General features: G+C 39.2%; 3 protein-coding genes across 3 annotated transcripts; all 3 read left to right on the top strand.

Moving 5' to 3' along the window:
* Nucleotides 1-781: 781 nt before the first annotated feature.
* LOC149048330 (N-lysine methyltransferase KMT5A-A-like) lies at nucleotides 782-4,435 on the top strand. Its single transcript, XM_089199446.1, has 5 exons — nucleotides 782-866; nucleotides 1,354-1,534; nucleotides 2,013-2,209; nucleotides 2,517-2,717; nucleotides 4,386-4,435. The coding sequence occupies exons 1-5, from the start codon at nucleotides 782-784 to the stop codon at nucleotides 4,433-4,435; spliced, it is 714 nt and encodes a 237-aa protein (XP_089055572.1).
* A 1,890-nt stretch (nucleotides 4,436-6,325) lies between these two features.
* On the top strand, nucleotides 6,326-8,424 carry LOC149048331 (uncharacterized). The gene is made up of 3 exons (XM_089202182.1): nucleotides 6,326-7,198; nucleotides 7,803-8,021; nucleotides 8,223-8,424. The coding sequence occupies exons 1-3, from the start codon at nucleotides 6,991-6,993 to the stop codon at nucleotides 8,348-8,350; spliced, it is 555 nt and encodes a 184-aa protein (XP_089058308.1). The 5' UTR covers nucleotides 6,326-6,990; the 3' UTR covers nucleotides 8,351-8,424.
* Nucleotides 8,425-8,711: 287 nt separating this feature from the next.
* LOC149048332 (uncharacterized) lies at nucleotides 8,712-11,514 on the top strand. The gene is made up of 3 exons (XM_089199447.1): nucleotides 8,712-8,970; nucleotides 9,015-9,070; nucleotides 9,711-11,514. Exons 1-3 carry the CDS (start codon nucleotides 8,712-8,714, stop codon nucleotides 10,296-10,298), a joined length of 903 nt encoding a protein of 300 aa, XP_089055573.1. The 3' UTR covers nucleotides 10,299-11,514.
* Nucleotides 11,515-12,752: the final 1,238 nt, after the last annotated feature.

Genomic DNA, 12,752 nt, shown 5'->3' on the forward strand with positions numbered 1-12,752 from the left:
GACTGAGTTTACCCCGTTTTGAAAGTCCTTCGGTTTCATAGGAAAGTGTTTCAATGTCCTTAAATTCAATAAATCATTAAAAAGACCATTAAATAAATTTCTTCAAGATTCCTCGATGAATCCCAGAGTTTTCCCAGACTTGAATGTAGCAAAATAAAGTTGAGGCCCGAAGCACAAGTTTGAGTATTCCTGTTCTTGAATCACGTCAGTCAGCCTTTTTCCAACCTTCTGGCCGTGACCAAAATCCAATAGAAAGGTGCTGAGCACCTGTATCTGCACGTGTCACTTAGATTTCTGTCACACTAAAACATTCTGGGTCTTCTTTTAGTGTTGCTAGCAGCCTTTTGCTTTTAATTATACCTGGAAAGCGTGCCTTGTCCTTGTCCAAAGAGGAGATCTTTAAAAAACAAAACCGGTGTTAAGTTTTAAGAAAAAGATAGCCAACTTCCCCTTACATTGGAACAGGTAAGCACTGTAATTACTGTAATGGTGGGACATCGTTTCTGGAGTATCAAATATATATTTTGGAACGTCTGTCAAAGTGAAGTTGAAAGGGGTCTTAACACATTACTAAACCATAGAAATGATTGCTTTAGAAAGTTGAGTTTTTCTTAAAAGAATCAAGTACGTAATTTATCAGTAAAAAATTAATTTGTGGAATGAATGCTCGCTATTGATTATCCATATATGGAATTTTGAAGAAGAATTATCGAACCGTTTTGAATTTTGATCACTTAAGTGGTTGTTTTGTGACAATATGTTCTCGTTGATTTTCATTGATATGCAGAAGGAAGAGATTCCTGATTTCCTAATTCAAGGCAAAGACCAAGAAGGTTTTGAAGAAAGATATATAAATGACTTCATAGGTAAATATTTCAGTGGATGATTTCAATGTACCTAACACCCACCCTACATACAGGTAGATTAAATGGAACTGCAACAAAATCCCTTCTTCATTAAACAAAAATCCCCTTCACGACTCTATTTCACACTCAACTTATTCATAAATCTCCATGTGTCCAGGAAAAAAATGTTTAACAAAATTGCAGCCATTTGTGAGTACCCTGTTCCACAAGCTAAAGATGATTCGCGAATTTTGGGACAGACTGAAATTTAACCAATAACATAATTGTAACAAATAATCAATAAAAGACGATAACAATGATAATAATGATAACAATGATAATAGTAATGATGATTCATAAAGGCTAGCTCAAGAACCTCGTTGTTCTATCCTCAAGGTTCAATAGTACAATTAAGTCACTCACTCACTCATTTCGATAACATATGTGGCTTCGCTTCCTATAGGAGGAAGTAGTCACAAAAAGGGAAGCAAACTGATCAATTGATTAGGCATAATTTTATTCTTAGGGAGAGGTGTGTTCACGACAAAGAAGTTTTCAAAGGGTGATTTCCTCCTTGAGTACAAAGGAGAACTTGTCTCAGAGGATGAAGGTTATCAAAGAGAAGATTTGTATGAGACAGAACTAGGAAGCTTTCTCTTTTTTTTTAAGAATGGATCCAAGTGTTTATGGTGAGTTATTTTAACATAATTATTATTTTGAGTTTGAGAGAGTTTGAGTTAGTGAGGGAGTCTTTCCCAGGACTACTGTACACAAATCGAGCTGAATAACTAAAATTCGTCAACCTATGAATTTCAAATAAGTTTCTTGAGATTGGTAATCACTGCCACTGAAATATGTACTATTTTGCGTACAACTTGTTTCTTGTATTGTAATGGTTTGCATATTACTCCAAATGAAATGAAATTGCTGTCAAAATAGCATTTTTTGTTTACTTTTTTGGCTTTGTCATGAGTTGTATAAAAGTTTCATTCTAAATTAAGTAGTTGTGTCGGCTTTAGTCTGTTTTATTTTTGCGTTACAGAACGAAAGGAAAAAGCGAAAACGAGTCGCGAAACCTTAAACTACACTTTAAAGAGGGACGAAAAGTTATCCCAATTGGGATTGCTTTTTTTCCAATTTTTACCTTGATTTCTGTGGTTTTGCTAGCCTTGATGCAACATTCTCTGATGGACTTAGAAGACTTGTGAACGATAATCCATTACATAAAGCTAATTGTACCATGAGAAAGATTAAAGGAGAAAACAAAGTATACCTTGCCCTTTACGCACTTCGAAACATTGAGAAAGGTGAAGAGTTACGATATGACTACGGAGTTAAAGGTCTTCCCTGGCGGCAGCTGAAAGGTATTGCAACCTAATCGTTAATAACCTATTTTGGGAGACTTGTGTCATATTTAACAGAATTGCAGCAAGTATTTTCTCTCTTCTTCTGTTTCAGTGTAATTGACCCCATAGGCTATCAGGGTGTTTGCCCCATCTCCTATAGAGATCGCATGAATATGACAAATACAAGCTCTCTGGATATAATAGCATCTTCGGTCAAAAAAATATTTTTAATAACACTTCATGCGATGATGATGACTCCAGTTATTCATTTTTGGCGTCTCACAAATTTGTAAACTCTACACATCTCTTTTTCCTAACCACTTAGGTAATGCTGGAAAGGCGCATGGAGCAAAGGATGAAAAAGTCGACAGTAAGGTGCAACACAGCCAAGAAGAAAACATGAACAAGGGCAACAGCAATCCTGACATAGATGATAGCTTCCACACGAATGTAACAACAAGGCCTGAAGAGATTTCCTCCCTGAATCAAATCAATGACTGTCTGTTTGTAGACTCCTTGGAATCTGGTATTTACATAAATGTGTATAAAATGTATAATGTCCCCTGCACCCTGTGCCCATCAGTTCTCAAGGTTCAGGGGAAAAAAGAAAGATGTTTTCCAATATTAAATCCCCACTGAGTTTTTGCGAGTGGCTTTATCCGCCTGTTCAAAAGTCTTAACATAAATATCATTAAACATTCCCTTCTGACTTTGATCGACGGTGAGATGCAACAAGTTAAAATAAAGGCCTTAAGAGAATTTTAAAAACAGTAAAATATTACCATCACGATTAGTAAAAACGAGACAATGGTGCAGGGGAAAGTGCAAGAACAGGGGAGGAGCAAGAGCGATAGGTGTAAGTGTGCTTTCTGTGCATGCCAAAAATTTGGAAGCTATTATTTTGCATCTGGAAGAATTGGATCTATAGATGGTTTTTCGAGCAGTTTTTGCTTTTCAGACCTTTGCAGAGACCGAAAGAAACGGCTTGAATAGCTAAAAAAGACATTCTTAAATTCAATTGAAATTTAGCTCAATGATCGGAAACAATGATTATCATTTATTCTGAACTGAGTATCAAAAAACGAGTAAAAAGTACCACATTCTTTTTTCTTAACCTCATAGTTAATGAAGATAAGAAGCAAGTAATAGATGACAAAGTCCAGAGTGAGGTGCAACTCAACAAAGAACAAAACATGAACAAGAGCAACAACAAGGCTGACGTGGATGAAGATTTCCAAATAGATATCACAACAACCAAAGATGTGTCCTGCATGAATTAGAATAACTACATATCTGCAGACTCGTTGAAGCGATTTCAAGAATGGAAACCTAGGTTGTGCGATAAGGAATGCTGGATAAATGATGAGGTGACTTACAAAGCAATATAATAATTGGCCACTAAACTTATATTGGTAGGCACTGATAAAGCAATTACCTAACCTATTTTGAAGAAAAAGAAAATTGTTATGCTGAAATAAGTGACCACTTGCCACACTGGTCTGTCGGAGAGTAATCATTTTACCAAATGGCATTTTAAGGGAGAAACAGACTGGAAAGAATCATCTAACCAGTAAAATAAAACTTTTAGTGAGCAATCTTGAACATCCCAAATTTGTTTTGTTCACTGGCTGGATTATTTTCAACTGGCGTGATTCGTGTATGGCTATGGTTATTCAGTTTCATATGCAGCAGTTGTCCTTGCTCAATTCAATTCAATTCAATTCACATTCGATCTATACAGAACTGGTCTTGCTCCCTTATTGCCAAGAATTTTTGTATGGAGCATTTTTCAAATTATTTTCGAAGCAGGGTTGTTCAAAGATAGGTAAAGATAACCCAGGGTTATTTCGGATCTAAAAGCTTTAAAAAATAATTTAATTATAACTCTTTTTGTCTCCAATTTGAATACTGGATGTTCTAATAAGAATATAAAAAAAATTATCCAAAAAAGGCATTTGAACAAAGATTGGATGAAATTTTAACCCTGGGTTAGTACTAATCAGCATTTGAACAACTCAGCCCAGGAATTTCATTATTAACTCTGTTTTTTTTTTTCTCCCAGGGCATAAATGTTTACAATGCTCTTCTCGCTCAGAAGTTTCAAATGATGGTAATAAATGGTTTGCTTCTTTGTCGTTCTTGCGATAAACAACACTTTCAGTGTAACTTACAATTTTTCCTTTTAAATTCCAAGGGGAAAGAGGTCTATATCTTCAGTTCCTTCTTCTTTCAACAGTGGAATAATGCATCACAAAGCAGTGCACCTGAAAAAGTCCTTCATTCTGTGTGTCAGGTAATTAAATGTTTGTGTATCTTAGTTTTTAAATTTCTAAAGCAAATCCGGAAAAAAAATCATTCCTTTATCACCAAATACTCTGGCGAGTGCCTAGCAGGTGTTCGTGGTCTGCCACTTAGAGCTCTGTGCAAAGAGCAATTAGCAGAGTATTTATTTACCTCTCATTCTTGGTGAAGACTTTTTTTTTTTGCTACGGAAAAATTTAAAACAACGTTTGACTCAGATAATACAAGGTTCATCTTACAACTTGGATATTTCTGACAATAACAGGTCAATTTACTAGAAAAGGAGGCTTGGGCTATTCCCATAAACCACAAGAAGCATTGGAAAGTAGTGGTAAGTTGCTTAATTTTTGCGACCACTGACTCTTATTTAATAGGAGGCAAAGCCACTTTCTTAAAGTGGTGGGTGGGTGAGTGAGTGAACGATGGTTGCCGAACTTTATCCGATTTTGATCTGATGTCACTTAACTGTTGTTTGTTTTGGAGTATCTTTGGAGTTCGACCCTTGCGATAGAGATTATTTTATTCATTGGCATTTTCAAATTAAATTTCTCATGTATGCACCTATAGATAGTGAACCTCTCTGCTAAGACAATATGCCTGTACGATTCCATTGTTCATGAAAAAGATGATCCTGAAGAAAGAAGTCACATGGAGACCATCAGGTAGGTTAATAATTACTCAGGTTTTAATGAGAGAAGGTTTCTTTTTTTTTTTGCTTAAATTTATTAATTTATATATTCCTCAAGGAAAGTGGGCCACATGTAAGTTATCTCTTGAACTTTTTAAGACCAAGTTTCTAGAAGGTACTTTCTAAGTAGACAATGTACAAGTGTTGTCACCCGCTATTGGGTATACACATATGCTACATGCACATGTACATCATAGCAACTTGATATACCAAGTGGAATTTAAATTGTCACTTGAAGGCCATCACTATTAAAACGAGCAAATCACCCATGTAATATATCTCAATTCCATTACACTTGACAAAAACAGAAAAAACAAATTAAAGACGTTGTTACGTGTCCTCTGTTTTAAGTTTCCATAACTTATGCTTATGCTCCAACCCATTTTATAGAGACTTCATTCAACAAGTCTATAAATTATTTGGAAAAAAATGGACGTTACTTGAATGGAAGCTCTACATTGCAACTGAAACCCCCAAGCAACTTAAGAGCCATTTTCCGAGAAAATCGAAAATCGCATGACACTCGTGAAAAAAACGAATTCTTTTTCCTTTCGCCAAAACATCCCTTTCAGTAACCTTATTGAAGAAAAAATAATTTTGGGTTCAAGCGATTCATTGTATGGGAGAAATTATAAAAAGTTTGAAAAATCGATTTTTTGCTAGTTTTTCGTACTCAAAACAACAGAATCCGACCGCAACTTCGAGAAAACGGTGAACGCATAAGACACAATCCCTAACATCGAAACTTCAGCCGAGTATTATTTCGTACTTACTCTTTAATTTCCTGAAAGAAATTTGAAGAAAGAAGTTTTTAACATTTCCAATCGACAAGTTTAAAAAGGTCAAATTTGTATTTCTGGAAATGTTAATAAATGAAGGCGAACTTTAATTGTTGTAAAAGGCCTTTGGTATATGCCACTTCCTAGTAAAACCCATATAGAATAAAACCTTGGCTATTGAACTAAATTACTGGAAATTTTTAGCTCTGGAAATCCAATACAATCCTCACATTAAAGTAAGCAATTTGAGTATCTGAGTAAATAAAATTTATGCAAATTAGACGGCCCGCTGAATGAATTCATATTTTTAACGCAAAGTTTTGTTGAACGAACAACTTACCATTGCTTGTTGTGATAGAAGTTAAATCCATCTCTCAATCTGTTTGTCCTGTGAAGTGGCAACTCATCCATACCTGATTTGACCAAAATGTGTCCAGCAACTTCAGCGCTTGAGCTATGTAAACACTTCCCAAGCAGCGCTTATTACGCATCATCAGACGCTTCAGTAATAATGAAACCCGATTATGTTTTGTCCGAAAATAACATACAATGATGAAAATTAACCACTTCTCAAACCGCACAGTTAACAAGGTGAGTATTACTCTTATTGAGCGAACAAATCAGATACTAGACGGGATAACAAGATCATATGACGCATAATTTAGCAAACGTGCAGAGATTGGTCACGCTAGCTTGTCGCATACGACGGTACGTGCTATACTTCGTACACAATGTAAACAGACAAAGAAGTAATTACAGCTGTCCCAATGAAAAAATGTACAACCGTACGTCTGTTTATATATCATCAGTGTAGAAATATTCGACTCTAGGAACAATATTAATAAAACATTTCCAGGTCAAATGCTCCTGGAATAAAATTTATATATTGTCACGAACTGTTTCGCCACTTACTATTGCACGCGCCTCTACGATTTTATTTTTAATTGAATTATTTCCGTCTAGTATTACGAAATGCTGAAACAGCGTTAGAGGAGTTTGTCTCGTTTGTTGGGAGAGCTTTGTTTTTTGTCATGGCTTCGGCAACGTTTCACTCATGTAGTTTTTCTGGTTTATTACACGACGCCACACCCTGTGGTTTAAGCAGCGATTATCTAGACCAAGTTGAAGTTCTCGCTTTAAGAAATTGTACAAGGGACATGTCGAGGCACTGCGAGCTGTATGGATTAAAAGCAGATACAGCACTTGACACTGAATGGAAACTGCTGTTAGCAAGAGCAGGTAAATCTTATGTACTGTCTTACCGTCTTATGTAACGGCTAATGGTGGTGTACATTTCCATCATCTCTTTATCACAGACCTCACGATGGTCATGTTATTCTAAGAAAATCTTCGGGTGCTTTCCATTGAGCCCAAAATTCCGGAAGTTTCGGTTAGAAATCAAATGGAATGGACCATTTCGGTTCGGTCCTACCAGAATATTTGGGAACGCCTTTGAAGCTGGTCCACTTTGACCGGTCAGGTTATTTCGGTCGGTCGAACCGAAATGTCCCCTTCCATTTGACAAAATTATTGTCCCCAGTACTCGCGTACCGCTCTTTTGTATCCGGCTTGCAGTACAATAAGCAAACGAGTTCATCTCTTTAAAAATCGCAGGCTTTCTGCGATGTTAATATTTTGCAAACATAACATTAACGCTTACGATAGCAAAAAAGATCTTTATTCACCATCCCCGCTCCGCCACCCACGCACACACACCTGTCACTGATACACAGACTTTAAAGACCTTTTTATGAAAACGAGACCTCAAGATCTCCTAGCACACGAGCCTCTCAACTCGCTCGTGATGTATGCAATGGAAAATTTTCCCTTTACCTTTGTTTAGGGGTATTTGCAGTGGAAGAGTCCCACTTGTCATTGACAATATGCCCTCGCCACAGAGCGGAATTTGGTATGCGCTGGAGATCCTCAAAAGTGAAGTGTAGCATTCCACTAGAAATAGCTGCTCACAAAACAGCCTCGGTCAAAGGCGATCGGCATTTGGGCAGCGTTCTATCTGCATTTATTTTAAACACTGAAGGAATACTTATTCAAGTTGGATTGCGTAAGTTTATCATAACACATTTGTAGCTAAAGTACACGCTTTAATTTTAAACGCGCGAGGGCGTAAAGCAACATATGCGCAAGCGTTACAATACCCTTTATTCTCCTGTTCCCCTCCCCCCAAGGAAGAAAATGGCTTTAAAGAATAGTAAAGAAATCGGCGATGGCCTTTTAACAAGGTTAACATTTATTTCTGCCACAGCTCTTTGCAGAATGTGCAAGCAACATTTCGCGGAGACAAACCAACAACAGAAAGTGACACCCGCACCAATGATTGAAGTTACTCCATACGTAGAACTAGAGACTTCAGAAGCAAATGTAAGTAAGTAAACGGTAACCTTGGATACAGAGTGATACTGGTCAATCTGTTGAAGAGTTCGCAGAAAGCTTTGGACGTCTTACAATCGCTGATGACACCTTTCTGTCGCCAGACACAATAAGCACAGCTTCCACTCAGAGTGACGAGCCCTCACCTGTAATCTTACATGAGCCGCACGTTAAGCTGAGTGAGTTCCTGACAGCATGCAAACTTGAGCCGCTTGGAAAGCCATGGATTTCTTGGATTGATTCCTCTGAGCGCACAAGACAACGTCAGACAAGGAGAGCCACAGAAATAGTAACAACTGTACTAAAGAGCGTCACCCCTGATAATGCTGGTGAACTCTGGCGACATCTAGCCTCTTCTACGGCTATGAACAAGGCCCTAGGTGTAAGCGAGTTGTCACATTCAGAGCATTTGTATTTAGAGGCCCTAGCAGAAGCGTACCAGAATGCAACCAGCTGGGATACCCGTAGACAAGTGCTTTTGATTATGGCAGGGGTTGGAACTTTCAACAATATTTCCCGTTATATCCCGGGGTTGACGAGTTACCGATACTCCGTGGCTAATCTTCATCGATCACAGTTTGGCCGAGGCGCTCAAGTTCCACAACAGTCTACCACGAATACGAGTAGACTTGAGGCAGCTTGACCACTTCCTTGGTTTCATCACAAGCCCGCATCTTTTTCAGGACTTTCCATTTGGGCAAAAACATCTCAAGCTTTCGTCTGGTGAGGTTATTCAAGTACCTAATGTAATCCGTATGATGATACCCGAGCGAGCGGTACAACAGTACACTCAGGACTGTTTGAAGATCAACTTCAGACCATTCAGCGGAACTACTATGAGACGGGTACTCTTTGAGTGCATGTGCCTCTGTAAGAAATTCACTGCAGGGCTTAGATTATTTTGCAGCTGAAGGTGCTCGCGCATTTGATGATCTCGTGGCCCTTGTACGCCAAATAGGGGAATTAGGTTCCGGCAAGGAGTGGGAGACTACAGTTGTGCAAGCAAGCAGTATTTGAAGGGGGACTATAGGGTAATGTGAATTCTGACTCCAGCAAGACAGCTTGAATAAAACTAAAAGTAAGTACTTCTTTTATCTCGTCAACAAAATCATTCCGTAAAAAAAAAAAATTTGTACTCTTTTTCTTCTCTAAATGGTGCACGTGTAACTAGCTTACATAAATTCTCGAGATTAACAATGCGCGCACGAGGATAGTCGAGGATAGTCTTTTCTAAGGTTAAGGTTAAAAGTTATTCGCCCCCCTACGTTAATAATATATGTTAGATTAAAAAATCATTTGATTAACTATTATATTGAAGTATAAGCACAGACAAACAGTAATCTCAGTTTTGTTTTATCAACAGGTTCATGTCACTAGCCCCTCTAACGTAGCAGACCATTGTGTGTTGTTTGCTCTTAGCGACTGTAGTGATTCAGATTACCAGCAACAATGCAGTCACCAACACACTAATCTTTGTGACCGTTGTCAAAGTCTTCAGGAAACTCTGGCAAAGATTGAACGGGTCCTTGGCGAGACGACCTTTCCGACTCAGGACGCGAAAGACGAAGCGCTATTTATATTCCAGACAGCCCAGCTGGCCATAACGTCCTGGAAATGCCACATCCTTAGATCAGCTAACCAATACCAAGCGAGAATAGATGCACTGGAGAAACTTGACGACAACACTGTCTTGATAATTAACGACTGGGCCATGAAGTTCCTGCCACAAAAATACAGAGAGTCCCAAACCGACTGGTTTGGTAAGCGAGGTATCTCCTGGCACGTTTCTGTCGTCTACCGTCATGTGAGCGGGGTACTCCAGTGGCAGGGCTTTCTGCACATAGTCCAGTCGTGCAATCAAGGCAGTGCTGCAGTGGTTAAAATCATGCAGGATGTCCTGAATACCATCAAGCTGGAACACAGTGAGATTAACAAGGTGTTCATTCGCTAGGATAACGCAGGATGTTATCATTCGTCGTCCACCGTACTCTCATGCCCAGTGATATCCTCCTCCACCGGCATCGAAATCAAGCGCATTGACTTTTCTGACCCACAGGGTGGAAAAGGTGCCGCAGACAGGCTCGCTGCAACCTGCGAGAATCACGTCAGGACTTTCATAAACGAAGGAAATGACGTGGCCAATGCCGAACAACTGAAGAGTGCTCTTCTTTCGCATGGGGGGGGGGGGGGGGGTAGAAGGAGTTCGAGTTGCTGTCATGCAAAGTGTTGAAGAGGAAGCAGTAGTAGATGACAACAGAAAGATTACTGGTATCAACAAATTAAACAATTTCGAGTTTAAAGACGAAGTTCTCGTAGCTTGGCGCGCTTATGGTATGGGAAAGGGAAAAGAGATCACATTGGAAACAACATCAGAAGGTTAGTCTAATGAAAATTCACAATTTCATCGTTTTTTCATAGAACTATTTCATCGAGCAAAAAGATGTTTTTTTTACAGTTTGAGTAAAAAGGTGTTTGTTATAGCCTTCAGACGCATGAAAGGCATCCATTTCCCATCCTGGTACGCAGGAGGAGCGGATGTCTACCACCCCGTGGGGTTTTGCTTTGTAAAAGACTTAAGCCCCTTAGCCCCTTTATAAATTTATAGTGCTTAATTTGTTCTACAAAATTTTTAAAACGGACATATGGCGGTTCTGAAGAACATGTCGTCATAAGATGTAAAAAGCAAACGTTTCATCTGTTCGCGAAGTAAAGTGGACCAAAGGGGCACTCTTCACAGGTTGTGCAGAGTGAAGTATTGAAGTAGGTGAACAGTGCTTTTTATGTAAATCTTGTTTCTTTATGTGTTATCTACTTCAGAGCATGGCACTGGTTGGCTTTCATCTGAGTTTTCTTCTGGAGTCTTTAAACCCCTTAGCCCAAAACCGACTCAGTCAAGTAAGAAGCAAGAGACGGAAGTGGAGCAGGATCATGATCATACTGACAATACAAATGAATCGTCATCCGTGTTTACCTGCCCTCAGGATGGGTGTGTTAAGGTCTTTCAAAGGCTGTCATCTCTCGAAAAACACCTGTCTTTAGAGAAATGCACCAAGTCTCCTGAAACAGTCTTTGTTAGACCTTGCCAAACTAGACTACAAGTCCAGGTTGGAGGAGGGCACGACCAGTCAAGTTATTTCGTTTGCGTCTTTTAGGGATACAAGAGAGGCTACATCCGGCGAATTAGAGGTAAAAGAAGGATGGGCGCTAAAGCCGAGCAAAAAAGCATATCGCTTTAACCAAAACCAGAGAGATTATCTAAATGCAAAGTTTACAATTGGTCAAACCAGCGGCAGAAAACCAGACGGTGATATCGTAACGTAAAATGAGATGTGCACAAGGACCTGATAGTGTTCGTTTGTTCAAAGTATCCGAGTTTCTTACCCAGCAGCAGTGTACTTCATATTTCTCAGGTCTTGCAGCAAAGGTCCGACGGTAAACATCCGACGATGCTGAAATCCAAGCTGTAGTAGAAGAGGAAAACTTTACCATGGCAAGAGAAACAATCCTATCCATCATGCTACAGCACCCCATCACTTACGATCAGTACGATATCTGTGCCATGGCCAAGGGAGGATCTCTGGAGCGACTTAAACTTGGAATGCTTCAAAACATTTGTCAGCAACTAGAATTAGAAGTACCTCCCAAGCCTGTTCGCCGCAAAGCGCTCTTCGTTGACCTGCTGAAAAAAGCCGTCATTAATTGCACTTGCCAGCTCCGTGGGCAAAATATGTAGAAACAGAAAGTACTACCCTGCTCACAGACGTTTTTCTGTTTTGGGAATTTGGTGCGCACAAGATAAGCGATTTCTCGTGAGAGAGGGCGGAACGCGCTTTTTTTTTATACGTGCACTCGATGATATCTAAAAATGAAGAGAGTCTGTGAACAGGCTAGTTAAGTACACAAATTGTAGAGTTTTGCCTAAACGGTGTTCTTACTTCTCCTCAGAGGCTTGCTTCCAGGAGTGAATCATTCACCATTTGTTCTCGCCGGAATAACTAAGTCAAGAAAAAATCTATTTTGTTCATTGTTTTGCTTCCTTTACTTATTTTTGAAGTTTGTTTATGTTTAAAAGAGCGTTCCTCTTCGGAAAGTGAGATCATTTCTTGTTTGTCAGGGTGAGTCCTTGTTACAAATCAGTCAGTTACCTTTCAGCTCGTGACTATTTACACGTTATAAATGTCTCTTCCCACTCTAACGAATCAATGACACCTTATCTTATAAATGTGAAGAGGTATTTTAGCCTGCATAACAGCCGCTTTATGAGCAAGGCGAGGTGAACGCAGCATTTGCTCGAAGCACGAAACGAGTGCGAAGCACGAGACGAGGGATGGAGAAAAATAAAGCTTTATTTTTCTCCTCCCCTCGTCGCTTCTCGCGCTTCGCGCAAAATGCCACTTTCGCCTCG

The sequence above is a fragment of the Pocillopora damicornis genome, chromosome 3 (genome assembly GCF_964200805.1).
Source record: "Pocillopora damicornis chromosome 3, jaPocDami1.2, whole genome shotgun sequence".
In the NCBI taxonomy this organism is placed as follows: domain Eukaryota; kingdom Metazoa; phylum Cnidaria; class Anthozoa; order Scleractinia; family Pocilloporidae; genus Pocillopora; species Pocillopora damicornis.

What these genes read in the sequence shown, in the direction of transcription:
- LOC149048332 (XM_089199447.1), top strand. Translation starts at nt 8,712, where the DNA reads ATGAACAAGGCCCTAGGTGTAAGCGAGTTGTCACATTCAGAGCATTTG. An exon ending in ACAGTCTACCACGAATACGA is followed by an intron (nt 8,971 to 9,014) that starts GTAGACTTGAGG and finishes TTTCATCACAAG; the next exon opens with CCCGCATCTTTTTCAGGACT. An exon ending in ACATCTCAAGCTTTCGTCTG is followed by an intron (nt 9,071 to 9,710) that starts GTGAGGTTATTC and finishes TTTTATCAACAG; the next exon opens with GTTCATGTCACTAGCCCCTC.
- LOC149048331 (XM_089202182.1), top strand. Translation starts at nt 6,991, where the DNA reads ATGGCTTCGGCAACGTTTCACTCATGTAGTTTTTCTGGTTTATTACAC. An exon ending in ACTGCTGTTAGCAAGAGCAG is followed by an intron (nt 7,199 to 7,802) that starts GTAAATCTTATG and finishes ACCTTTGTTTAG; the next exon opens with GGGTATTTGCAGTGGAAGAG. An exon ending in ACTTATTCAAGTTGGATTGC is followed by an intron (nt 8,022 to 8,222) that starts GTAAGTTTATCA and finishes TTTCTGCCACAG; the next exon opens with CTCTTTGCAGAATGTGCAAG.
- LOC149048330 (XM_089199446.1), top strand. Translation starts at nt 782, where the DNA reads ATGCAGAAGGAAGAGATTCCTGATTTCCTAATTCAAGGCAAAGACCAA. An exon ending in AATGGATCCAAGTGTTTATG is followed by an intron (nt 1,535 to 2,012) that starts GTGAGTTATTTT and finishes TGGTTTTGCTAG; the next exon opens with CCTTGATGCAACATTCTCTG. An exon ending in TCCCTGGCGGCAGCTGAAAG is followed by an intron (nt 2,210 to 2,516) that starts GTATTGCAACCT and finishes CTAACCACTTAG; the next exon opens with GTAATGCTGGAAAGGCGCAT.